At 39.6% G+C, this 27,245-nt stretch overlaps 1 protein-coding gene across 1 annotated transcript in view; it reads left to right on the top strand.

Moving 5' to 3' along the window:
* Window positions 1-25,115, top strand: part of LOC132105826 (ras-related protein Rap-1b) — a 59,774-nt gene extending 34,659 nt beyond the window's left edge. Inside the window, exons 2-8 of the mRNA XM_059511251.1 lie at window positions 1,493-1,572; window positions 14,500-14,568; window positions 16,838-16,894; window positions 18,800-18,940; window positions 20,033-20,176; window positions 23,492-23,607; window positions 23,786-25,115. Of these exons, the coding sequence (XP_059367234.1) occupies window positions 1,516-1,572; window positions 14,500-14,568; window positions 16,838-16,894; window positions 18,800-18,940; window positions 20,033-20,176; window positions 23,492-23,578 (555 nt within the window). The 5' untranslated portion in view covers window positions 1,493-1,515 and the 3' untranslated portion in view covers window positions 23,579-23,607; window positions 23,786-25,115. The remainder of the gene's footprint in view (window positions 1-1,492; window positions 1,573-14,499; window positions 14,569-16,837; window positions 16,895-18,799; window positions 18,941-20,032; window positions 20,177-23,491; window positions 23,608-23,785) is intronic.
* Window positions 25,116-27,245: the final 2,130 nt, after the last annotated feature.

Genomic DNA, 27,245 nt, shown 5'->3' with positions numbered 1-27,245 from the left:
TTTCCCCTGTAAACTCATTGCTCTGTGGTCTCAAACCTGGGTGGAATGAGGGAAATTAAAGGGAAAGATTAATACAAAATCTTGATGATCATCTATTTTTGGTTGCATGGGTCTTATGTGAACAACCACTAAAAACCTAAAGAGGTCAGATGAACCTGAAAATGCAGACTCGATTTTGTGCACTGTTGGGTTTCCGAAATGTGTCTGACTTGGACTGAGTTGATGTACTTGGACTTTATGTAATCCAAGTACACAATATGTTGCTTTCTTACTGTTGCCAGTTGCCACAAGTGGCACTATAGTGAATGTTTTCATAAACTTCTTAAGTCTGAATAGTTTATGGTTTTATATATTTACTTAATTAGTTTATATTTTTTCTTTCAGATCAAAAAAGGGTTCACATGCAAACTAGTTCAAACTAGTTATAAACTGGTTAATAGCTAGCTATGTGGATAAGACATCTGGTTTAAAGCTGAAGTGTGTTTCACTAATAGCTTCACCAATCAAAATCACACACACACACACACACACACACACACAAATATTTTCAAACTAATTTTCAAAACGGTGTTTTCATTCAGTCAAAATTTTCATTGGTTGGTCACACAGATAACTCTGCCCCAAAGCGATGCCATTGGTTGTTGCTATGTCTGGCAATTTCAAACAACAAAGTGTTTTGATGTTGAAAGTGTTTGGGGGGGAATCAACTAATGAATTTTTATGGCTTAGTTTGGTTTATTACCTCCCCTACGTTGAGTTCACGTAAAGTTTTACAAAGTACACTTGCAGTGCATGGACCATGCATTCATAACTTTTTATGCACACAAAGTGCTTTTCTGACCCAAGCCACTACACATTCATATACTGTGTCTGTCTGGAAGTAATTTTATTACTCTAAGTCTTACATGAAGAGTGAGAGAGACAGAAATACCCAAGAGACAGGGTGTGGAGCAGTTCAGATCTGTCTGTGTGTGTATGTGTGTGCATGATGTGTCATTTATCTAAGATCTATGTCAACCCCACCACACAGCTCTTGTTCCACTCTCTTCCTGCAAAGAAGGAAATGGCATGAGTGCACAGCTACATGACCTCAAACCAAACACCTTTAGGGGCAACGCACTACTACGTGTCAGATGGTTGATGATCTTTTTGAGATGCAAAAGCTGAAGTTGACACACAGTTGTGAAGTCAAAGGAAACTTTACATTCTAATTAATGAGTGGGCAGGAGTCTTGCGGGTGCAGTTCAAGTCAGCTTTATAGCAATTTCACGCTGGCGGCCTTCTATTAGCTCTGAACTTGAGGGCCGACCACAGGTCTAAATCCCTTTTGTTGCTTGATTGACTGCAGCTCTGTGACTGCTTGAAGTGCTACGTTGTACTTTTCATTAAATTTTTGTGTTCAAAGTTTAAAGTCAGCTGACTAGTATGAACTGGCTACTTGTATGAAATTCTGAAGGCTTACCTTGTTTTTTTCCTCTTGTTTCTTCTACAGGTAGTTAACCGACACACCGCACAATGCGTGAATACAAGTTAGTAGTCCTCGGATCAGGAGGTGTCGGCAAGTCTGCGCTGGTAAGTGGCTGCCAAACATCCCTGCCCCCTTCCTTTATCTCTCTTTCATACTCTTTTCTTTTCTACATAAACACAACAATTTTCACAATAGTTTCTTTCGTAAGCATCTTACAGTCTAGTTCTAGACCACAAATATTATAAGTGGTGCTTGCTGATGTTTTTCCTTGTGATGGACAAGTGATACCAATCCATCAACAAGCATCTCAAATTCAAGTGATTCAGTCTAGGGGTGTCACAATATTAAAGGGATAGTTTACCCTAAATTGAGAATTCTATAATTACTTATCCTCATGTCGTTCCAAACCCGTAAGACCTTCGTTCATCATTTGAACACATTAAGATATTGCTAATAAAATTCGAGAGCTTTTTTGACCCTCCATAGACAGCAATACAACTGAGACGTTCAAGGCCTAAAAGGATAGTAAGGTAATCATTAAAATAGTCCATGTGACATCAGTGGTTAAACCTTAATTTTATGAAGCTACGAGAATGCTTTCTGTGCGCAAAGAACTAACAACTTTTTTTTTTCAGCAATTTCTTCAGCGTTTATTTGCGCATCTTCTCAATTAACAACGGCTCTGTGTAGTAACAGCTGCTCTATGTGAAATCACGCACCTGATGGAATTTACCACTGAATAGAGAACCGGCTTTACTGACGAGATGCGCATTAACGATCGGCCGATCGGTGCCGGAGCACCCCTAGTGGAGTAGTGAAAAATCTAGGACATTTAAATACTAGACATTTAAAGAATAGTCCACCTGACAATTCGATGATCATTTCAAACATAAAAACTTTCATAGATTCATAGAAATAATGGCTTGGTGTTTGTTTGTTTTTTTCTTTCCTCACACAAATTCATTGGGGTCCAGCATTGTTTTGGACCTATTTATTATTATTGTAACAATTAAAACATTCTTCGAAATATCTACTTTACGACCCTAACATCACTTTAAACAGTATGAATTTGTCTTGCCCTTTATGCCACGTCCATTTTAGGAATCCCTCTCAACATATATAACAAATTACACTGTATTTCGAGGGAAAAAAACATACATCGTCTCACTGTAGAGAAGCTGGTTTCCCCATCTGAAAGAGCTTCTGCGCAGCTCTGTCCAGCACTTTAGCGTCTCTGGAGAAAATCTGTCCTCAATCAGGTCGATAAAAGTTGTGAGAACCAAACTGGCCTGTGGTCCATTGCGGTGCCCTTTCTGAACCACTCAAACATCACATATATTGGAGTCACGGATACATTGAAATGACTGTTACCTCAGTGTGTTGGCATTTGCTATTCAGTCAGCATAATATATGTCAGATAGCATTGCAAAACCACAAGTAGTTCGGCAGCTCTTCTAAAATTCAGTGGGTCAGAACGACAAAACCCTGTGGAAACTTTCTGCTGCATGCCATTAGCTTTAAATTTCCACATTTCCCCTGAAGTTTAAAAACAGAGCAGTTTCCTCATGAATTATCTCTTATCACTGAAGGCACTGTTTGCTTCCGTAGCTCGTTAGCACGCTAGTACTCCATGTAATACCGTACGTCCTGCTGACACCACTTTGACCTAGTTTGTTCCATCCAAATGAACTCAAATGGCTCACCCATTGGAGAGCAGCCACAATGGCAAGACCCACTCACCTCAGGGCTCAACAAAGAACCCATTGGCTGTATGTGTGCCACTGGGTGTGAGAACAGTCCGCCCCAATCCTCGTCCCTCTCAGACCTCTTTCAGCATAAAGCACATAGACTTTTATTGTCCATTAACTCTAATTGGAGCACTGTGGATGGGTCTGGATGAAATGGCCATGCAGAGTTAATCATGTTGTAAATGCATTCACATCAAGCTCCTGTCCTGCTTCATGCAGACGGGGAATGAGACAGGTCTGTAAAATCCGATCATACTGTGTGGGTCAGTCTGCTGTCCAGTAATGGAGCTGTATAGACTGTATCAATGGCCCAGTAGCCTTGCAAATCTGCCGAAAAGACAAATACAGGATTTACAGGAATGAATGAGCTAGTTGTCTTGTAAATAACGGTAACTTGTGTTAAAATCAGTTGGTCTCTTTAATGGTTTTTTATTATTATTATTACATATTTTCAATTTTAAAAACTGTGGTGCTGCTTAATATTTTTGTGGAAACTTTAATGCATTTTTTTTTTTTTTCAGAATTGGTGGATAAATATAAAGTTCAAAAGAATATATTATTTATTTGAAGTGGAAATCTTTTGGGAAATTACAGATGTCTTTACGTTTGATCAATTTAATGCAGGCTTCCTAAAGTGTTAATTAAATATTATAAGTGGTATAGTATATGAACTAACATGGATAGAAAGAATATTTAAGAACTTGACTCTTGCATTATAAAATAGTTTTTGAATTTTTTTGTATTTTTGATTTTCAAATGAATGGACATTTAAATATGAAATTTACTTCCAGAACAATTCTTTGTTGGCTTGTGCGCTTTTGAACAGTTCTGCAATGTAAATATGCAGCCATTAGTGTGATTTAGCTCAGCACTTGTGCGTATGGCTCGATTTACAGTTACAGGAAGAAACCACTCTGTGGTCAGTTGTTAGTAGCTATATGGTAAGTAATAGGGTTGACATTAGTGTTGTTTTTTGTGGCCTGTTTTAATTTTAGTCTAGTCTTAGTGTGACAAAAAAAAACTAAACTCATTTTAGTTTTTATTAGTTTCTCACAATCATACTTTTTTTTTTTTTTTTTTTTTGTCTAATCAAGTTTGTTAACTAAAAGTCTGAGCATTTTAGTCTTATTTTAGTCAGAATTATACATGACTATTTTCGTCTAGTTTTAGTCGACGAAAACTGATGACATTTTAGTCTAGTTTTAGTCAATGAAATTTGTACTTTAATCTCTTTTTAATAATGCAATTCTATTTAACCCAGTCAATATAGTACAAGTACCTCATAGAATAGACGAAAATTACATTTTCTTTTAGCCAAACCCATTTCAAACAAGGTTATTTTATTATATTATTGTTACCTTATAGACTCAAGAATACATCCATTCCAGACACGGAAGACACTCTGATTTGAATTTGCAACATTTGTTTTACCAACCAAACATGTTAGAAGTACACACATCGGTTCCTTTCTCTGCGTCAGACTTAACTTTTTTTGTGGTCATCTACTAAATGCAGGGCTTGAGGAAGAGACGTCGGTTGCGTCTGCGCAGTGCGACCTGATGCAGCCCCTGAAGTGAGACACAGAAATACTGCAAAATAATAATAATAACACAACTAAATGAGACAAAATAAGGTTATAACATTTTGTTTCATCTCGTTTTGGTCAACATAAATGAAGAGACATTTTAGCATTGTTTTTATTTTGTAAATTAGATTAAGTCTCGTTTTTATTCGTCAACAATATTGCATTATACATTTAATTGTAAAGTCAGCATCACATGACCAACATTTACGTTGCGTCTCGTTTTCGTCACATGATAAAGGTTCATTGACGATGATATTTACTCACAATTTTCGTTGACGAAAGCAACATACTACTATTGTGATGCTAGGTAAGTGAGACAGGAGGCAAAAGCAAGTAAACAGTGTTTATTGTAAATGACGTGCTGATGGAGGGTCGGAGAGTGACGCAGGAATCTGGATGGCAGCACAGACTGGTGAGTAGGTGCGTTGAGTGCGCTGGTACAGATGACGGTGGTGGTAGATCCGATAGAGGTGATGATAATCCGTGTACGAAGGGAACAATCCAGGGCAAACCAAAACAGGAGACAAAGCAGGACAGGAACACGAGAACCAGACATCTAACACGGAGGACCTCAAACAACGATCTGACAAACAAGAGACGAAAGACAGGGCGTTATAAAGGCGGTGGGGATGAGATGCACCTGCCGCTGATCAGGCGATCAGTGGCCACACCCACATGAACCAATCAACATGACATAACCAGACTACAGCTGGAGACGGTGCGTTCACGAACCGTGACAGTACCCCTCCTCCTAAGGACGCCTCCTGGCGTCCCCAGAATCTCTTACCTGTCGATTGTAATCATCGATAAGGGAGTGATCCAGGATGTCCCTGGCAGGTACCCAACTTCTCTCCTCCGGACCGTAACCCTCCCAGTCCACCAAGTACTGAAATCCGCGTCCCCTCCTTCTAGAGTCCAGAATGCGATTTACCAAATAGGTGGTCTCCCCATCTACGAGACGCGGCGGGGGAGGAACCGGGGTAGGCGGATTAATGGGAGAATGAAATACGGGCTTAATTTTGGACACATGAAAGGCGGGATGAATTCTCCTGTACGTAGGAGGGAGTTTAAGGCGGACTGCCACCGGACTAATGATTTTGGTGACAGTAAACGGGCCAATAAATTTGGGAGCCAATTTATTAGATACGGAACGGAGAGGAATATTCTTGGTTGAAAGCCACACCCTTTGACCCACGACGTATACGGGAGGCCTAGACCGGTGGCGATCGGCCTTGGCCTTGGTGCGCGCCCCCGCTTGGAGTAGAGTCTCACGGGCTCTGGTCCAAGTGCGGTGGCACCTCTGGACGAAGGCGTGAGCGGAGGGGACCGCAACTTCGGATTCCATACTGGGAAAAATAGGTGGCTGGTAACCTACACTACACTCAAAAGGAGATAGGCCCGTAGCTGATACTGGTAAGGTATTGTGGGCGTACTCCACCATAGACAATTGTTGGCTCCAGGAGGAAGGATTCTTGGAGACCAAACATCGCAACACCCTTTCCAAATCTTGGTTGGCTCTCTCGGTTTGCCCATTGCTCTGGGGGTGAAACCCTGAGGACAGACTTACAGTCGCTCCCAGTAGTCTACAGAATTCTTGCCAAAATTTAGCCACAAATTGGGGTCCCCTGTCGGAAACCACGTCTATCGGGAGGCCATGTAACCGAAAGACGTGGTCTACGACGGTCAACGCTGTCTCCTTGGCTGAGGGTAATTTGGGCAAGGGAATAAAATGGGCCGCCTTCGAGAACCGGTCCACCACGGTTAAAACCACCGTGTTTCCCTGGGAGGGTGGGAGGGCGGTAATAAAATCTAGAGCGATGTGGGACCAGGGTCTCGAAGGAACCGGCAGCGGTTGGAGTAACCCATCAGGGGGCCGATTGGAAGCCTTACCAGTGGCACAAACCGAGCAAGCCAAAACAAAACTGTGAATGTCGCGAGCCATAAGTGGCCACCAGAATCGTTGCTTGACTAAAAATCTAGTACGGTTAACCCCTGGATGGCAAGCTACATTCGAGCAATGTCCCCACTGGATAACGTTGGACCTTAATCCCTCCGGCACAAATAAACGGTTCGGTGGGCACCCGGGCGGAGGCGTTACCCCTTCTAAGGCCGTTCTGACCTTCGATTCGATCTCCCATGTGAGAGTGGAGACCACTAATGTCTTCGGAAAAATACTCTCGGGAGTGGACGGGCGTTCGGAATGGTCAAAAATACGCGACAAAGAATCGGGTTTGATATTCTTGGAACCCGGGCGGTACGAGATCGTAAAGTCAAAACGTCCGAAAAAAAGTGCCCACCGAGCCTGCCTGGAGTTCAACCTCTTAGCGGTGCTAATGTACTCTAAATTCTTGTGGTCAGTCCATACTATAAAAGGAACCCCCGATCCCTCTAACCAGTGTCGCCATTCCTCTAATGCCATCTTAACTGCCAACAATTCTCGGTTACCAATATCATAATTTCGTTCTGCCGGAGATAAACGATATGAAAAATACGCGCAAGGATGGACCTTGTCGTCTAAGGGAGAACGTTGAGATAACACCGCTCCTACCCCCACCTCTGATGCGTCGACCTCCACCACGAACTGACGCGTAGGGTCCGGGGTAATCAGAATAGGGGCTGAGCTGAAACGGCTCTTCAGTTTGGCGAACACAGCCTCAGCTGTGTCCGACCACCTGAACGCCGTCTTGGCGGAGGTCAAGGCGGTCAGAGGTGCGGCTAGTTGACTGAAGTTGCGAATAAAACGCCGGTAGAAGTTAGCGAACCCCAGAAACCTCTGTAGGGCCTTACGGGAATCTGGGCTTGGCCATTCTACCACAGCCTTAACTTTCTCGGGATCCATGCGTATTCCCTCAGTCGACACGATATACCCCAAAAATGGAATTGACTGTGCATGAAATTCGCATTTCTCCGCCTTGACAAAAAGCCCATTCTCTAGCAACCTCTGAAGCACTCGTTGGACGTGCTGCACATGTTCCTGGAGAGAAGAAGAAAAAATCAATATGTCGTCCAGGTAGACATAAATGAACTGATCGATCATATCTCGCAGCACGTCGTTAACAAGTGCCTGGAAGACCGCTGGGGAGTTGGAGAGCCCAAACGGCATAACCAAGTATTCAAAGTGCCCTCTGGGGGTGTTAAAAGCGGTCTTCCATTCATCCCCCTCCCTGATCCGAACCAAATGATACGCATTGCGTAAGTCCAGTTTTGTGAAAATTGACGCTCCCTGCAACCTCTCGAAGGCCGAAGACATCAACGGCAAAGGATAAGTATTCTTTACCGTGATGTTGTTCAGTCCCCGGTAATCAATACAAGGTCGCAGAGACCCGTCCTTCTTTCCCACAAAAAAGAACCCCGCCCCCGCAGGAGAAGAGGAAGGGCGGATGAATTTAGAAGCTAGAGAATCAGAAATATATTTCTCCATAGCCTCCCTCTCTGGAACCGAAAGTGAATAGAGTTTGCCCTTAGGCGGAGACTTACCTGACAGTAAATCTATGGCACAGTCGTAAGGACGATGCGGAGGAAGAGAAGCAGCCCGAGACTTACTGAACACTTCCTTCAGATGGAGGTACTCAGCGGGCACGTTAGACAAATCCACCGCCTCCTCCTGCAACACAGACACAGACACAGACGGACAGGCAGACACTAGACAAGACTCATGACATCTTTTGGACCAAGACAAAACAGAGTTAGAGAGCCAGTCAATGCTAGGGTTATGGAGGAGGAGCCAAGGGTGTCCGAGGACAATGGGTGCCAGGGGAGAGTCAAGGATGTGAAAGGAGATGGTTTCGGAGTGATTGCCAGACGTGATGAGTGTGATGTCCTCAGTGATGTATGATATGGTAGGAAGTTGCTGGCCAGTGAGGGCGTGCACCGTGATGTGGTGCGGAAGGGGTTTGAGGGGGATGTGGAGCTTGTGAGCTAATGTGCTGTCCATGAAGTTACCTTCTGCCCCGGAATCCAGTAGTGCCTGACAGTGATGTGTCTGTGCTGACCACCGCAGCCATACCGGGAGGAGCGTGGAAGATGATGGTGATGATGATGATGATGAGGTCTTCTCGGCGGAGATCCCACCCGATAGTAGCCTCATACGTACTACCGGGCCTGGCCTTTTACCGGACAGGCGTGGGCTTGGTGTCCGGCTCCCCCGCAGTAAAGGCAAAGGCCCAGGGACCTCCGCCTCTCCTTCTCCTCCCGGGAAAGCCGAGCTCGCCCTACCTGCATGGGCTCGTGATCGTAGACGGGGCTGGCCACGTCCCCGCCGCTGAACCGCACGTCTGCCGGTCCCCTGGATGGGGTGTTGATTAGCCCCCTCCTCTCCATCCGTGCCAGACGTGCGTCGACCCGAAGGGCCAGCTCAATGAGCCCATTGAACGACGGGGGAAGGTCCAGGGCGTAGATCTCCCTCTGGACGCGGTCAGCCAGCCCATGCAGGAACATGTCCCACTGCGCCTCCTCGTTCCAATGGCACTCCGCCGCCAGTGTCCGGAACTCGATGGAGTAGTCCGAGACGGATCTTTCGTGCTGGCGCAGCTCCGCCAGCCTCCTGGCCGCCTCCCGTCCTGCGGCGGCCCGATCAAAGACCCGTCTCATCTCGACGGAGAGGGCCTGGAACGAGGCGCAGCATGGGTCCTGGTTCTCCCACACCGCTGTTCCCCACAGTGCCGCCCTCCCAGAGAGCAGGGTCAGGACGAACGCCACCTTGGCCCTCTCAGTGGCGAACGTCCTAGGCTGGAGGGCAAAATGCATATCACACCGGTTAAGGAACGCTCTACAATAATCGGGTTCACCTGAGTAAGCCTCCGGAATCGGGAGGCGTGGTTCCGGCTGGGAGGGGGCCTCCGATGGTGCTGGTGGAACAGGCGGTGTGAGTGGCGCAGTGGGGGCTCGTAAAAGCTGGAACTGTTGGGTGAGCTCGGACACCTGCGTCACTAAAGCCTGGACCGCGCGACCAGTGTCGTTAAGAGTCCGCTCCTGGGAGTCCATCCTCCGAACACTGGCGCTGAGGAAAGCTTCGAGAGATGAAGGTTGGTTACTCGCTGCCTCCATGTTGTAGGTCAGATCGTTCTGTGACGCTAGGTAAGTGAGACAGGAGGCAAAAGCAAGTAAACAGTGTTTATTGTAAATGACGTGCTGATGGAGGGTCGGAGAGTGACGCAGGAATCTGGATGGCAGCACAGACTGGTGAGTAGGTGCGTTGAGTGCGCTGGTACAGATGACGGTGGTGGTAGATCCGATAGAGGTGATGATAATCCGTGTACGAAGGGAACAATCCAGGGCAAACCAAAACAGGAGACAAAGCAGGACAGGAACACGAGAACCAGACATCTAACACGGAGGACCTCAAACAACGATCTGACAAACAAGAGACGAAAGACAGGGCGTTATAAAGGCGGTGGGGATGAGATGCACCTGCCGCTGATCAGGCGATCAGTGGCCACACCCACATGAACCAATCAACATGACATAACCAGACTACAGCTGGAGACGGTGCGTTCACGAACCGTGACAACTATATACTACTTATATACTTGATATATATATACAGTACAGACCAAAAGTTTGGACACACCTTCTCATTCAAAGAATTTGCTTTATTTTCATGACTATGAAAATTGTAGATTCACACTGAAGGCATCAAAACTATGAATTAACACATGTGGAATTATATATGGAATTATATATGGAATTATATACATAACAAAAAAGTGTGAAACAACTGAAAATGTCATATTCTAGGTTCTTCAAAGTAGCCACCTTTTGCTTTGATTACTGCTTTGCACACTCTTGGCATTCTCTTGATGAGCTTCAAGAGGTAGTCACCTGAAATGGTCTTCCAACAGTCTTGAAGGAGTTCCCCGAGAGATGCTTAGCACTTGTTGGCCCTTTTGCCTTCTATCTGCGGTCCAGCTCACCCCTAAACCATCTCGATTGGGTTCAGGTCCGGTGACTGTGGAGGCCAGGTCATCTGGAGCAGCACCCCATCACTCTCCTTCTTGGTCAAATAGCCCTTGATGCCTTCAGTGTGACTCCTTCATAGTCATGAAAATAAAGAAAACTCTTTGAATGAGAAGGTGTGTCCAAACTTTTGGTCTGTACTGTGTGTGTGTGTGTGTGTGTGTGTGTGTGTGTGTGTGTGTGTGTGTGTGTGTATATATATATATATATATATATATATATATATATATATATATATATATATATATATATATATAATAATTTTTTTTTTTTTTTTTTTTGTGGTCTAGAGTTTGTGTGTTCATGCTTGTGCTTCACCCTTCATTTCAGTAATTTAAAATAAAAACGAGTTGGGTTGTTCTTAAACATTGACTCGATCTGGCTGTTTTGAGGAACTGTTGCATCACCAGGCAACACCCTATTAGTTTATCTGTCAGATGAGTTGTGGTAGTCTGGGGGAGAACGGAGTCGGACAGGATCAACAGGGTCAGCTTGAGCTGTAATGATGGATTGCCAGATCTAACACAGAGAGCCCATCTGCCTGCAGTGAGGAGCGGATCTACTTCTATGCCCACAGTGCTGCTGACTTCTGTGTGCCTGAGTGAGGCCGCACATGCTAATGTGTTGTTGCTCATCAATAACCTATAAACCAAAGCCACCTTTCACCTTCCAACATAGCTCTCGAATCTCAGACGAGGTTTTCAAACTGAGTTCAGGGAGCTGCAAGCAAGTGCTGGGCGCTCTGTGGATCATTAGAGAGAAAGAAAAATATTTTACGAAATTATTTTTCTGGGCTATTAGACTTAACGTGCCAACTTAAGGTACAGTAATGTTCAAAAGTTTGAGATTGGTAAGATTAATAAAAATAAATAAAAAATCCATCAAGGATGCATTAAATTGATCAATGCAAAAAAGTTATTTTGATAATCATAATCCTACAAAAAGGTTTATATAAAAGTGCTTAAGTGTTAAAAAATCCTTTTTAACATTGATAATTAGAAGACATTTTGAGCAAAAAATCAGAATGGTTTCTGAAGGATCATTTATTACCGAAGACTGGAGTAACGATGCTGAAAATTCAGTTTTGACATCACATGAATTGATTCCATTTTAAAATATATTAAAATAGAATTTTTTTTAAAATTGTAATAATATTTCACAATATGTCTCTTTTTACTTTTTGATCAAATAAATGAGTGAAAGTCACTTAAAAAAAGAACAGCTACAAAATCTTACTGGATGGTACTGTATTTAACAATTATTTTAACAACATTTTTTACAAATAGATCAGAATTAAATTCAGACTGTCCCTAATGTTATGTTTATCTAATATTACTCTAAAGGTGACTAGGAAGTGATTTAAGACACAGTAAATATTTCCAGGTAATATTTCTTACTATTTCCTTGGACTGTGACTGTGTAAAAGGATTGTTTTCTTTGTAGTAATAATAATAATAATAAATAAATAAATAAGTTTAATAAACAAAATGCAGTCACAATAGTATTAAATGTCATTTTTCTTACATGCTATATATGTGTTTACATATATATATATTAATGTGTTATATAACTACCCTCTTTTTTTGCAAGATAATAAAATGTCCTGTACTATTTCAAGGACTTAAGAATACCCAAATTAATAGTGTAATGCAATAACAAGCCCTTTCTGTTTATTAATTGTAACAGAATAATTTTTTTATATATATAAGCATGACCTTTACTAATCATTTGATACTTATCATCTCCACAATATTTGTTCCTTTCACTTGAAGTGGCTGCTGGGATATCAGCATTCTGAGCGTGCAGCATTCTGAGCGTGTGCATTTGATCTAATCGCTGAGAGCAGAGCAATGCGCACGCACGCACGCACGCACACAAACACACAGACACTCTCCTCTCCTTCACACATCCTCACTGCTCTTTGTTGGAACATTGTAATCAGTGGCCTTCTTTGAATTTACATGCCTTGTTTCCACTTCTTTCTTCCCATATATGGATTATTTTTAGCCTTCGTTTTGTGTGTGTGTGTGTGTGTGTGTGGAGAAGGTCGTAGTTCAGAGTTACTTTAAGGAACCGAGCCAGAATGTGTGTGTGCATTAGAGCACTAGTGTAAACCAGCCAGAAATAATAAGGAACAGAGCTGTAAGATAAAAGACGTTCAGAGCATATGTGCCAGCTGACACTTGTGCATATGATATGGTCTGTCTCAAACACATCAGTTCAACTCTGCTGCATCAGCACACATCACCTCTTCATGCCCTAAATCTCTTCTGAAACCAGCACACATGCACAATGTGGCCCAGCGACAGCCTTGAGATGCATAGGGCTGATGAAGTGTGAGGAAGACAACTGGGGAATAGCAGGAGATGGTTCACTGTGTAGAGATATCATAATAACTGCCACTGGAATTCTCATATTGAGTCCTCCATTTGCAAAAAACTTTCCTTGTGGCTTTATAGCTAAGTAAAAGTGACATACGCTTGAGGAAAGAGGACAAGGTGTGTTTCCACATGCAGACATCTTTCTCTCTCTCTGCCATTCACTACTGACACATGCTTGCACTATAATGACAATTGTTACCATTTCCTTTCTACACTACTACTTAAAATGTGAAAAGTATTTTTTACTTGGGTGTGTACTTTTTAACCATCATTTAATCGTTCATTGACATACAACATGATATTTAACAACCAGATCTTTTTTTTTTAATTTATCAATGTATTAATTTATCTTTTTACTACTTTTTGCAGTGAATCAATTAGATCCAGACACACAGAATATGCATTATGGATGAACTATCCTTTTATTAACTAGTCTCATCTCGACAAATTTTTACAGAAGACCGCATTAATTTCACAGCACACAGGCACTAATCTAAATACATGATGATTTCTTTACTCATCATGGCTCTTGTTTATTATTCTTGATTCTTTTTATCCACACTAAGGCTTTAGGTAAACAAATGATCTCTCGTTCACCAGGACAAAGCGCTCATACAATGAGATCCCTCGTACCTCGTTACTGACATCACCTGTCTTTGCTCAGTTTCTTTCTTCCTCTCCCTCCCATCAGGCCGTTTTCTTCCTCCCACAGTTGATCAGCATCTTAATGGTTTTCTGTTGTTTATGCCTGTCCAAACGGAGCTCTCATTAATCTAGGCTGGTGAAGTGCAAATCAAAAAGGATGATCAAAGGTCACCCGAGCTATGGAGGCCCTGAAGCCCCCGCACCTGTGGGCAGCGTCACATGGTTTTCATATTCTCTGCCACCCCTGCACTTCCTGTGAAGTCACTGAAGAGCCGATCGCCTTTAATTCACTCTTTTTTGTTTCAACACGATTGTTCTTCAACCCCCTGCAATTTACTTCCATCCATAAATCGTTCTATATTTACGGTGGTAGTTAATTGCTAGGTAACTTGTATCCCAGCAACATCGGAATGTGTTCTGATCCTTGACCAGAGAGTGCAGGTTTCGCTCTGGTCTCTTTCTATGTGAAGTGGCCATTGGCCTTTTCATATGAGCACCTATGTGGTTTCAGAGCAAAGAGAGCATTAATGACACGCAGTGGCTTGTTTGTGCAATAAGCAGACGCAAAAATCTCTAGGTCTAGGATTAAAATGGAATTCCCCGTCAGCTACTGGAAGTGAAAGTCATTTTGCACTGTCAACATGTTCATGTTTGAGTATCGTAACATTTAATGGACATGTCTTTTTCTCTTTGTCTTCCTTCTCTCTCGCTCTCCAGACTGTTCAGTTTGTCCAAGGGATCTTTGTGGAAAAGTATGACCCCACAATAGAAGACTCGTACAGAAAGGCAAGTTCTGCATCATTTTTATTGTGCATAGGTTGTCAAACCAATGTCTTTCTAATGTTTTCCAGACTCAAAATTGTTTTCTTCAAAATTGTTCAGACTTTCAAAATTTGTTTTCTTACCTTTTTCCTAGGCCAGCACATTCTGTACAGTAACACATAGAATGGCCTTATCCAAATATAGTTAGTCTATATTTCTTTTTTTTTTTTTTTTTTTTTTCTTTTTTTGTAGGAACCATGAAGTAAGCCATACTACTTTTATAATCGAGTTAATTAAATACCATATATGTGACCCTGGAGCACAAAACCAGTCTTAAGTCACTGGGGTATATTTTTAGTAATAGCCAAAATAACATTGTATGGGTCAAAATTATAGATTTTTCTTTTATGCCAAAAATCATTCGGATATTAAGTAAAGATCATGTTCCATGAAGATATTTTGTAAATTTCCTACCGTATATATCAAAACTTAATTTTTTTATCAGTTATATCCATTGCTAAGAATTAAATTGGACAACTTCGAACATACATCAATGGAGGCGTATGTATTCAGATTTTAGTTGACGTATAAATCTCAATTTCGGGAAAACTGACACTTAAGACTGGTTTTTTGGCCCATGAACACGGACACACACACACACACACACACAGTGTGTAATTAAGTAGTAATTAAGACTATGATTGGACATCTCAAATTTGCTATACATCCAATGTTTAAATGAAATTATTATAATCTTAATTCAAGTGATGAAGAGTTTTGACAGTAAACAGTGTTGAGTACTTCTGCAAGATTAACCCTGACGTGTTTGAAAATGACAGCTGAAAACTAGAAAAGTAATAATAGTTACATAGTTACATTACTATAAAGTCATTGTCAACTGCAAAACCTATGTGGGAAAATCTTTCACCCTGAAATCTTTCGCATGAAATCCCTTAATTTTTTGGGGTGAAAAAATTCATTTCAGTAGGAATCCACGTGGGAAATTACTGTTTCACCCACAAAAATTTGCTGAACGTTGGCAAATGTGGTCATACCTGAAGGTTTCCATTTTAAATTGACACTTGAGTTAACAACAAAAGACAAATGTCATGTCATTGGATCAGCCACAAATGTATAATGACCAATATACACAAAATATATTCTATATTTATGTCCCAAATTGTTAAACAACCTACAGTTACACCAGATCCAAATGGTGCAGCGCTTTGCGTGAAAACTGAATAGCTCGCATTGCAATCAATAAAGCGGTCTATAATCAAAGAACTGGAAATGCCCATCTGTGACTGTTTGCTGACTATAATAAAAATGTCTGCTTATATCAGATTTTTTCCAATTGCAATGCGAGTATATCATGACAAAATCTTTTATCAGTTCACACATTTCTACAGGATGTAGTATGTTCCCCGTCCCGCCCTAGATACACACGTCAAAGAAACGGTGTGTGTGTGTTTGTGGGATGCGTCATCGCCCCTGCGCTCAGACTGCTGTGTTCGATGAGGTTTATATTTTAATGGCCTCTGTCCAAGACTTTGAGACACAAAGGTTGTGTCTAAAAATGAACCTACACTCAAACAGTAAAAGGAAGTCCCATCTTGACCAGCACCTCCCTTCCTCACTGTTGCTTACACTGCTGTCCCATGGGCACTTCCTGTAGCCGAGGCTTACCGGTGTTGACGTACAGTACCACATTTTACTAGTGCAGATTTTATTCCTTGTGTATACGGAGACACTAAATATATTTAATCATTTTTAAATCCTTAAGTTGCATTTAATATTGAATGTAATTTTATTACATTCAATGATAAAATAGCAACACAGTGTTTATAAATGATTAAAACCATATGTGAAGTCGGTTCAACTACAAACCTACAAAACTTTGAACAGGTTTCTCAACCAGAAAGTGACTTTTGTCTTGAATTAGAAAATTATTAACTATTTAATATTGTTTTACAATTTGAAACCCACACATTCTTCAAAGAATCTAATTTATTTATATATTTATTTACATTTTTAAATGCTGCTTATGTGTCCAAATACTGGCTCCCACTGTTTACAAATTGGAGAACCATTATTTTTATTTATTTTTCATAATTACTTTAGATTAAAATCAGATCAGCTAAAAAAAATGAAAAAAGAAGATAACTATCTTGATATTTAAATGATGTCACAAAAATGAAGGGAAAATGGTGTGCTATAGTCTTTGTGTGTAATAATCCCCCATAAAGGTTGTTTTTTGATGCCAGATTTTCTGTCGTGTCTTTTGTCTCTGCAGCAAGTGGAGGTGGATGGACAGCAGTGTATGTTGGAAATTCTGGATACTGCCGGAACGGTAAGACAGTTTGTGATCAGAGCTTTGTTTAATAATTTGCATGCATCTATGCATTTTAAAGAGTTAATGATTTTTCAGTTCAGTCATGCTGTTACATGAAACTGGTGTCCTTTGACAACATAGCCAAGATAAAATCTTGTATGGTAGCTGCAACTAAATGGGTTATATTTGACTCCGATCTCCCCCTACTGTAAGTTAAGTGATAAATAAGTGTGTACATGTGAGTCCTCCTGTTTAGAGAGTGTTTCGTCCCCTATGGGGGATAAGGACATCTTTCCAGTTCTGCAAGCCCCTGTTTTACATCTCTGAGTTGTGGTGACAGATGGTGAATGTTGTCCTTGGGCTCTCGGCCCCAGAATGGAGCCACAGTCAAATGAAACCGAGCCAAAGAAGCTGAGAATATTCCTGTCAGAGATCTGAACTGCAAATTGGCTACAGTTTTTGTACAGTAGGACTGGCACTTGCTCTGAAATGGTCAAAGTATTATTCAATTTAGTGCTAGTTGCAAAAAAAGCAGACTCCAGAACATAATCTTAATTGAAATTGGGTGAGCTGACACCAAAAGAGGCTCACATTCTGAGCCTATATGACTTGGAACACAAAAGATGCTTTGATAATTGTTTATGCTGCTCTTTTTCTTGCAATACAAGTAAATTATAGCCAGCAGCTATCAAGCTCCAAAACATTCTTAAAATATCTTCATGGAAGAAAGAAAGTCTGTACAATTCTTTGAGTTTGTTTATGTGGATTTCTCCCCTACAAATCCTGAGCTCATGCCCACTCACTAGCACATTTAATGAGACACTGTTGTGTCCTCTGGAGAGAAAAAAATAATTATTCTTCTCCATACCCTTCCTTTACTAGACATATTACATGTTACCTTTGACAAACATCTTCATTCTCCATGGGTTTGAGAAGCTCTGACCACATTCAGCACACTGACCCAGAGCAAACAAAGCTGTGGGGCTATTGATGTGCCTCTTATCAGGTCACTTTATGTTCAGCTCATACAGGATCTAAGCCATCTGAGCTATCATTTAGAACCGCGGTGTAAAAAAAAAAAAATATATATATATATTTTTTTTTTATATTGCAAAAATGCTGTTTTTAATGCACTCTTTAATTGAGGTTTTGTGGAAAAATTAGTTTTTTTTTTCAGACTAGTGGAAGTAAAATATCCACTCCATTTTCTCAAAATGAGACCTTTTCTCCTGCACGGAGCCAAATATCTGCTTCAATAATTCTGAAATACACCAATCTTACCCATCTGTAAGGTTTTTACCGAGGGTTTTGTTCATGCATAATTTGCCTGGTTTTATACAACATTTGATTCCTTAAGAATTTTGAAAATGTATTTTCCCCCTGGCTGCTGACCATATTTTCTGATTTATAAAGTGATAAAAAGAGATATCCAATATCACCTCTGTAAAAAATGAAATGATCATTTTCAACCTGGCTTTATCCAATGTTGAGATTTGTGTTCTAGAAATGTATGTTAATTAGCGCATATTTAATTCAATAATGCCTCATCTGCACATGTAACCTCAAACATTTAAACAGAAATCCCATCTGGTATTCTCAGGTTAAATGCAGATGGATAACATTAACTTTACAAACGTATTATTTATTCAGATCAAATGACATTTTAAAGTCTCATCATGTTGTGCTTTTGTTATTTTTTTATTTTAATTTTTTTTTACATTGCTTCAGTTATAATTCAGTTATATAATAACTACAATAAACCAGTAGTTTTTGTACAATATGTTGGTATCGTATGGGTTATTTCACATTTGGACCGTGTTACTTCAAAAAAGCTGTCTTTTTGTCTGTCAGTACCTCAACTCCCCCATACACTATCTGAACTCTCGTCCTCCTCACTTCACCTCCTGTTTCTCTTCCACTCAGGAACAATTCACAGCCATGAGGGACCTGTACATGAAGAACGGCCAGGGCTTTGCACTAGTATACTCCATAACAGCACAGTCCACCTTCAACGACCTGCAGGACTTGAGAGAACAGATTCTGCGGGTCAAAGACACGGATGATGTGAGTCTTGTCCATCTCCAGAAACTCAACCTGCCCTGCCTTTAGCTTTCATCTCACCCTGAGCCCTCATGCTCACCATCGTCAATAAGGGCGACCTTTCGGCTGTGAAGAGGCTCGTCTCTGTTGACATAAGAACAGAGTTTAAACTAACATGACTACAAATAGTACTAAAAAAAAAAAAAAGATTGCGTGATTCATACTCGAAGAGAATCGACAAAATTCAGTGAAAATGACTGACTTCCTATTGCAAAAGTAACTATTTGTGAATGTCCCTTAAGATATAGTGTCTTTTGTCACAAAGTCGGACTAGGCTTGGATTGAATTGTGGCAAAGTTTGTTAGGAGGAAATAAATCTGTGTGTGTGTGTGTGTGTGTGTGTGTGTGTGTGTGTAAGAACTCATTAACAGTTTGTGAGAAAGATAATGGTGTGACGGCCTCAGTTGACCTGTGCTATTTCTGTGCACTTTCTCAGCTCAGCTGATTTTAACACTGGACGTTTCGGTTAATAATTCTGCCTGGCTACCTGCTTTGCTTTTTTTTCATTTACACAATATGTCAACTTTCTTGTTGCTTTGAAAGTATATGCTGAAATCAAATGTAAATGCTTTGTCTCACAGTTTTACTTCTGCTATTATATCTGGGCTGTGTCTGAGTTGTGTGGGAGTTTTTAGCTGCGTTTGTGGTATTGTATGCAAATGTGAATGCATCTGAAGCCTCTAAATGACCAAAGGGGTTTCGGCTATCGCTTTTTCCTCCCTCTTTTTCTCTCTTTTGCAGTATCTTTTTCAGTTAAGGAATTACAACAGCTGTTGCAAACTGCGGGCCCTTAAGAATAATTTCTGCTATTATAGCAACACAGTTTCTGCGAATGCCTCTAAATAGCTCCCATGATGGAAAACAGATAGAGAAGTTGGAAGTGCTGACCATGTAAACTTATGTTTTAACTTTTTTTTTCTGTGCTGAAAATGCATATGAATAGTCTAATCTTTCTGAATTAGTTCTAATCCCTAAACCATTGTATTATCACTTGATTTCTTGATCCGTAAATGACTCGTTTAAATCTGAAAACTCAGTCGGAGTGTTTCTCTTCAGGTGCCGATGATCCTGGTGGGTAATAAGTGTGATCTGGAAGACGAGAGGGTGGTCGGGAAGGAACAGGGCCAGAATCTTGCCCGTCAGTGGAATAGCTGTGCTTTCCTGGAGTCCTCTGCAAAGTCCAAGATTAACGTCAATGAGGTGAGAATGATGTACAGATAGAAAATAAGGCCTCTCTTTACCCATTATGTTATAAAAAGTCGCATATTTCATGTTAAAGCAGAGTTTTTACAATGTAAGACCTTTATTGAAGGATTTATTTAATAGAATACATGGTAACACTTTAGTAGGGACAATTCTCACATTTAACTAGTTGCTTATTAGCACGCATATTATTAACATATTGGTAACATTAACATATTATGCATGAAAATATTCTACATCCCTAATCCTAACCAATACCTAATCTTAACAGCTATCTTAATTACTGTTAATAATCAGAAAATTATGAGTTTGAGGCAAAAGCTGTAGTTAATGGCAAGAATTGAACCTAAAAAAAAAAGTGACCGAATAAATGGCTGCTTTTAAATTGATGCCAATAGAGAATGTTTGTAAATAATGTAGAAACAATTTTCACTTAAGAAGATTCTTGGAAATGAATTAAACGGGACATTTTGAACTAGAATTTTTGAGCACTTTGAACTTTCTTCTAAAACATTCTTCAATCTTTGTTTTTATTACTAAAATATAAAATCATTTCTTTACAAACTAACATTTGTATTAAAAACAATCTATATCTCCCTCCTAAAATATATATATATATATATATATATATATATATATATATATATTTAATGAAAATCTTTTCAAATGAATTATAATTTATAATTATATTGTAATGTGTAATGTAATGCACCGTGTCTTATATTTTAGTTTATTTATTTTTTGTTACCTGGATCACTGAACACACAGACCTTGTTTTTCTTATAGAATACTCGTGTATAAAGCTTTTCCATTGTTGTCTTAATATTTGAAATATTTAATTCTGGGAGTTGAGAGGTGATTCTAAAAGGGTGTTTTTAATCGTATGTAAAGCTTTATTCAGTAGGCTGTGTATGGGCATGATTTTTTCCCCCAGTCATTTATCAGTTGGGGTCAAGCTTGGGTTGTCTTCTGACATGCCTGTGCTGGCGTCACCATGGAGCTGCTCTTCTCTGCTGAGGTCTCAGAACAGTGTCATTGTCAACTAGTGATATCTCTCCATGAAAGCGTAGTCACACATTAGCAAAGCAGGCAGTCATCTGAACCGCTCGGACACAGAGCGTCCTTTTGTGAGCAACACGGCTCTGCCTACATGACATAGAGCTGCTTTGAGTTTGTTAAAAAATGACAATCCAGGCGGTTATAGCGGGATGGCTATATGAAACCCCTGTGCTGGTCTTGAGTCAGTCCTGTAGTTTATGAGAGGTTACTGAAGGGCAGAAGGTGAAGATTTTTTTTATCCCACTAGGGCATTGCTCCAGGATTACTCATTGACTTTTGTCAAAGCACAGACCTGCATCATCATTAAAGTCTCAGACTCTCCCATAAGTGATAACTAATATATGGATTAAATGGATCTTCAGTTGGAGCTCTCTCAATAAGATAAGGAACTTCAGTTGCGCGTGACCACAGTCAAAGGGATTCATCACTTTCAGTTAATGCAGTCAGAGCCATTTACTTTTTTGCAAGGTGCTTTTTCTAATTTTTAAAGCCCAAAATGACTCCATCTACTAATAATCAGTACAGGGTTAAAAGCAGTAGTAAACGACACATCTGTAAATATATTAGTTAAAAATAACTGATTTGCATTATTATGCATTACTACCTTTTTAGTCCACAATATAAGAAATATAAAATACATTTATTTCACACATTCCAGACAACGGTTGATACTGCTTTGTTTGAAACGCCTTTCATTGGTGGATCAAAATACATTTTCAACAACAACAACAAAAAAGCCATGCCAAACCATGCCAAAATCCAATTAAACAGGAAATTACAGGATTAGAAAGGACATTTGGTGCTGCCAGGGCGCTCTCTCTCTCTGACATTGAATTGCATCTGTAACTTTTTGTTTTTATTGGCTTTCCTTTCCATGAATGAAAGATAAAAAACATTTATTGATTTTAAGGGGTTTAGGCAAGTCCATTTGCTCGGTTGTTCTGCACAAGTTTGTCAAAACCTTTTGGTGTATCCTGTACGTCCGCATCTGCTTATCTGGCGTAACTGAGATCATCTGTTGTTATGTACAGTATAGAAAAGAATGGATTATGAGCTTATCCTTCTCAAATCGCATCCCAAATCTGCCTCTCTACACAACATATGGTAGCAGAGATCTTATTACAAATCCTGCTATATAACCAGTGTTATTTAACGTCAGTAGCAAACATGCAAATGTGTTTGTCTGCTACAATAGCTCTGATCTCTGGTGGTTGTGTAAAAGCTGCAGATGTTGTGTGGAACTGATTGATGATGCAGGAGCTGGTTTTCCCCTCTGGGAGCTGTGAACATCTGTGTGGGGAAGTGTCCACACCTCCAACTGACTGATTTCTCTCAGTTTCAGGCTAGAGCGGTAGTTTTAAAAACAACATCTGAGTTGGAAGCTTGGTTTTGTGGTTTTGCTATAAATCTGATCTTATTGCCACAAAGCATACGGATTCCACACATCATTAGACAAGGAAAATAAAATTAGTGTAAAGTTAACTCTGACTGGTTAGTAGGGGTGTGTCATGGTGACTTGACTTCCTATCATAATTGAAAGTTATTACAACAGATTAAAAAAGTAAAGTCCCCGTGAAAGCTGTTTGCGTTTTCCTTCAGGAATTTAACATTTATGAATTAAACAAAAGCAAGACAGCCATTGATTTTTACCTTTACGTCAATGGGAAATAATGTGGGTCATTGGATCATGGTATTTATATGACAGGTTTATTGTTTTTGTTTCATTTGTTTTTGTGTTTGTTTGTTTTTTTTTTTTGTTTCTTGTTTGGCTTTGTTTTTAGGTTTTTGTTTTGTTTGGTGTTTTTTTATATTGTGTTCATTTTAGAAATAATTTAAACAGTAAGAATTACTTAGAAAATATTTTGTTTTGTTTTGGGTCTTAGTTTTGTATTTTTAGTTTTTTTGTGTTTTTCTTGTTTTGTGCTTGTCTGGCTTCGCTTTGTTTTTAGGTTTTTGTTTTGTTTTCATTTTTTAAATAATTATTTAAACAGTAAAAATAACTTGGCACAATTTTTTTTGGCGGGGGGGGTGGTCTTAATTTTGTGCTCTTTTGTTTTTATTATACAAATAATTATTTAAACAGTAAAAACTTCTTTGCATAATGTGCATTGAATAGCAAATATTTAATGTTCACTCTAAAGTGACACTTTAAAGTACAGGTTGACTACCTAATAGTGAATTCTAAGACAAACACATCTAGTCTGATGGTACATGTATGTATTCACTGAGAAATGTTTTTGTGTGTGTATGCAGATCTTCTATGACCTGGTCCGGCAAATCAACAGGAAAACTCCAGTACCTGGAAAGGCCCGCAAAAAGTCCACCTGCCAGCTGCTCTAATATACAGCTGTTCTTTTGCTCTGAGCCAGGTAAGATCTCAGTTATGTTTGGCTAAGCAGAAATGATTGACAGCTCATTACAATCAATGGTCTTTTTTTTTTTTAGATTTAGATTATAGAAACCATTGAAAATGAGTTCTGTTTAGATCTTAATGAAGTGTAATTGCACTTTTATTCCTCTCTTTTTTTATTTTCTGTCTTCCTGCAGGTCTGATTTACTGCTGTGTCTCTCAGCAGTGCCAGCATTCCGACGTTACTAAAACCTAACATCGAATGGACTTTCCTATGTGGTGATGCCCCTTTAACAAACCAACCAACCAACCAACAACCAACCAATGGATTCAGACTACAGTACCATGACAGTTTTTTGCACATAGATAACCATCATCACTTTCCAATGTCGCGAGTAAGAGATTTTTACATATAAATATATAAATATATATTCTAACTGTATGCAACTGAATAAAACAATTAAATGAATACAGAGCTAGACAAAAATAATTGTAATAAATACAGAGCCTACACGCAGTGTTATTGCTAACGGAGACAGCCACCGTTGTAAATGTAAGGAGGGAATGTCTAACCAGGCTGTGCACGTTGCCATGGCAATTACAATGCTATTTATAAGCACCACTATTTTAGACGGAGAGGAAGTCCAAAGAGCTCTTATATAAACCATTCTTACAGCTAACTTTCACTCTTTTTTTCTTTTTTTTTTTTTTTATTAATATTTTGTAACTTTGTTTTGCTTTTATTCTAAACATGATTTCTTTATTCTCTGCCTTTTTTCTCTTTTATAAAATTACTAGATTTTTGCTCTATGGAGATGTTATATTCACAACAGCTATTGATGAGTTTTACGGTAGGAAAACCTGTGGATACAGTGATGTACATGTAAAAAGTGCAAAAATATAATTTTTTTTCTCATTATCATTGTCCTTAGCCTCAGATGTTGCCTTCAAAATGCGTGTTAAGAACTTTTTGTGTCTTTTTTTCTTTCTTTATTTTTCCTAAGGATTCATTTCCATAATCTTAGGTCCATCTCATACACCATGTCGGGTTTCATTTTGTTTACAAAGAACTTTGTACAGCAGGCTTTTTTTTTTTCAAAAATGGGTATTAGTAAAGGGGTTTGACTGTTTAGTTTTAGTATCCTTCCTGAAGCTCATCTTTTGGATGGTCTCATAATAAATAGTCAAATCCGTCTTGATAAAGCTGATCCTGATCAAATGTAGGACATAAACACAGTATATATTTTAAAGAATTGGGGTTTTTAATACACCGGTAAAACTAAATGTACAACAAACCAAACTCAAACATTGCCCTTCTCCCCTTGCTTGAGATGCATCTGGTGTAAGGATATGAAAACCAAATATTGGATCCATTCAGTAAAGAGTGAGGAAAAGACATCTGTTAGTGACTGTTTTTACTTTGTAATATTTTGCCCTGTTTTCTGTCTTCGTTACTGTTGGATTAACTGAATGTGGGGGTGTTGGGGTCTTTGGTGTTAAGCAAGAAAAAATGGGAAGAATTGAGTTTTTTTTAAAAAGTAAATTTTACATCAGGTGCAATCATAAAGAGTGTTCGTAAAAGAGACGAATGCACAGTTGTAGCATTCGATACTGGTCTTTACAAACACCGAAATGTCTCTTTACAGGGTGCAGCATGCGGTATGTACACATAATGAATTGTTTCTGAATGCTTTGAGGATTTGCACTGTGTAAAGTGAAGAACACGACTCCTAGGGAGCGTCCGAGCAGCAGCGGACAAAGGGTTAACATTACAAGTCGTGTGTTATACTGCAAGCAAATGCCTTGATGCTTTTTAGGATTTGAGGGGGGGGAAAAAACCAGAAGAAAATAAAAACTTCATGTGAGGACTGAGACAGAGGCGCAGTGTTTAAAATGCAGCATTGTCTGCTTCTGATGGGTCAAGGGTGGGTACCCAAGTGTCAACTTAAAAGCCTTAATTAAAAGTGGTGCAATTTTGTATAACCGAGCATCTGTAGTTTAATAAATTGGATTGCCATGCAAGGGCTCCCAAGAAGCCAGTTTTTGCCACTTGAATGTTTTGTGTATTGTTTCAGCATTTTCTGTCAGACCAATAAAAAAAAAAAAAAAAACATTCAAGTTGCTCTCTACCATGATGGGACGTTTGCTGCAAAGGTATTCGTGTCTGATTCAGACTGAATCAGAAAATGGAAAAAGTCTGGTATCTGGTGCATGGACTAGAAGGAAAAGGAACAGGATGACTGGCATCTTTCACTTCCCAGAAACATAACGGATGGGTTCTGGTAATATGGTTTTCTGCAGATAAAATATTGGTCTTGTATTCATGTACTCCAATGCTTTATCCACTGATGAAATGTTCAGATGCCATCTGTTGTCTAACCTGTGATTTCAGACCTTACGTCACTTCAGAATACACCATCATTTAGTAGTGTGTCACTAACACGAATTTATCTGAACATAAAAACACATTATCTAGCCTACGTGGCACGAGATTAGTTAAATGTTTTTTTTGTTTGTTTTTTTTTTGTTTTTTTTTTTGGCAGACAAATGTAGTTGGCAAAAGTTCAGACAAATATAATTTGACAATTTAGTTTGTCAAGTTGACCAGTAGGCATGTTGTCACTTGACTATTTAATGTGAAATTCACAAAACTGCATAATCAAAAATGTTACCAGCCAATGCAATATCAAACCATTATTTTGTCAAACAGATAATGTAATCAGGTTTATACATGTATAACATAAATATTCTCCTGACACCAAGCAACGACCTCATTTATGAAAATATTTCCAAATGGTATAATGTGACCTCCACTACACGAGAAGGCGCTGTGCTCCAAACGACATCTGATAAATGCAAATAGAAGAAAATACACGCATGACGTGGGAAACACGATCGTGCTACTTAAGTTTTAATAATGATTTTGACTTTCTAAACATTGATTTAAATGTAATAAGCATGATATAGCAGAAATAATCTACAGTTCGTGTGACGTCAAGTGCGAGTTGTCTTTCCGTGAGGCTTCAAAACCAGAGTGGTTTACATTTGAGTGTTCAGAAAAATTTGTTAACTGCAACACAAACGTTTTCATCATGAATCTCAGCGTGACTCTCAAGTGTTGTAGTAGAGCTCGTTTGGGAATAAGACGGCTGTCAGATGTCCCTAGGGTGACCACCTGCTAATAAGCCCAAGGGGGGACAAGGGGTACGTTTCTGAGGGACAATGTGGGACACCCCATGGGCAGACTCACTGATAGTGGTTTACCCATTTCTAGCACATACCATCTTACATTATTAATAATGCCCTATTCCCCTAAACATGTGTAATTGCTGATGTATGCTCATGACAGAATTGACAGATGCACTTCCACTTACGATTTACTTTAGCTATTTTATTAATTTTTCATTACAATTTATTCACTTTAATTAAATTATAATATAAAATTATAGGATTAAAATGAATTGTAGTTGCTCAACACCACAGGAAAAGTAAAAAAAAAAGTCTGACATCACAACTCAAGGGAAGGGAATTCACTCATTCACTAATCCCTATATAGTGTATGGCATTGAGTTCACTATATCAGGAAGGAGTGAATAAATAAATAAGTGAACGGATTTGGACAGTGACGTATAACCTACACTGCGCGTGAGACTTGGA

This window comes from Carassius carassius, chromosome 26 (assembly GCF_963082965.1).
Source record: "Carassius carassius chromosome 26, fCarCar2.1, whole genome shotgun sequence".
Taxonomy (NCBI): domain Eukaryota; kingdom Metazoa; phylum Chordata; class Actinopteri; order Cypriniformes; family Cyprinidae; genus Carassius; species Carassius carassius.
Note: the sequence above shows the minus strand (reverse complement) of the source record. Positions and strands in the feature narration are given on the sequence as shown.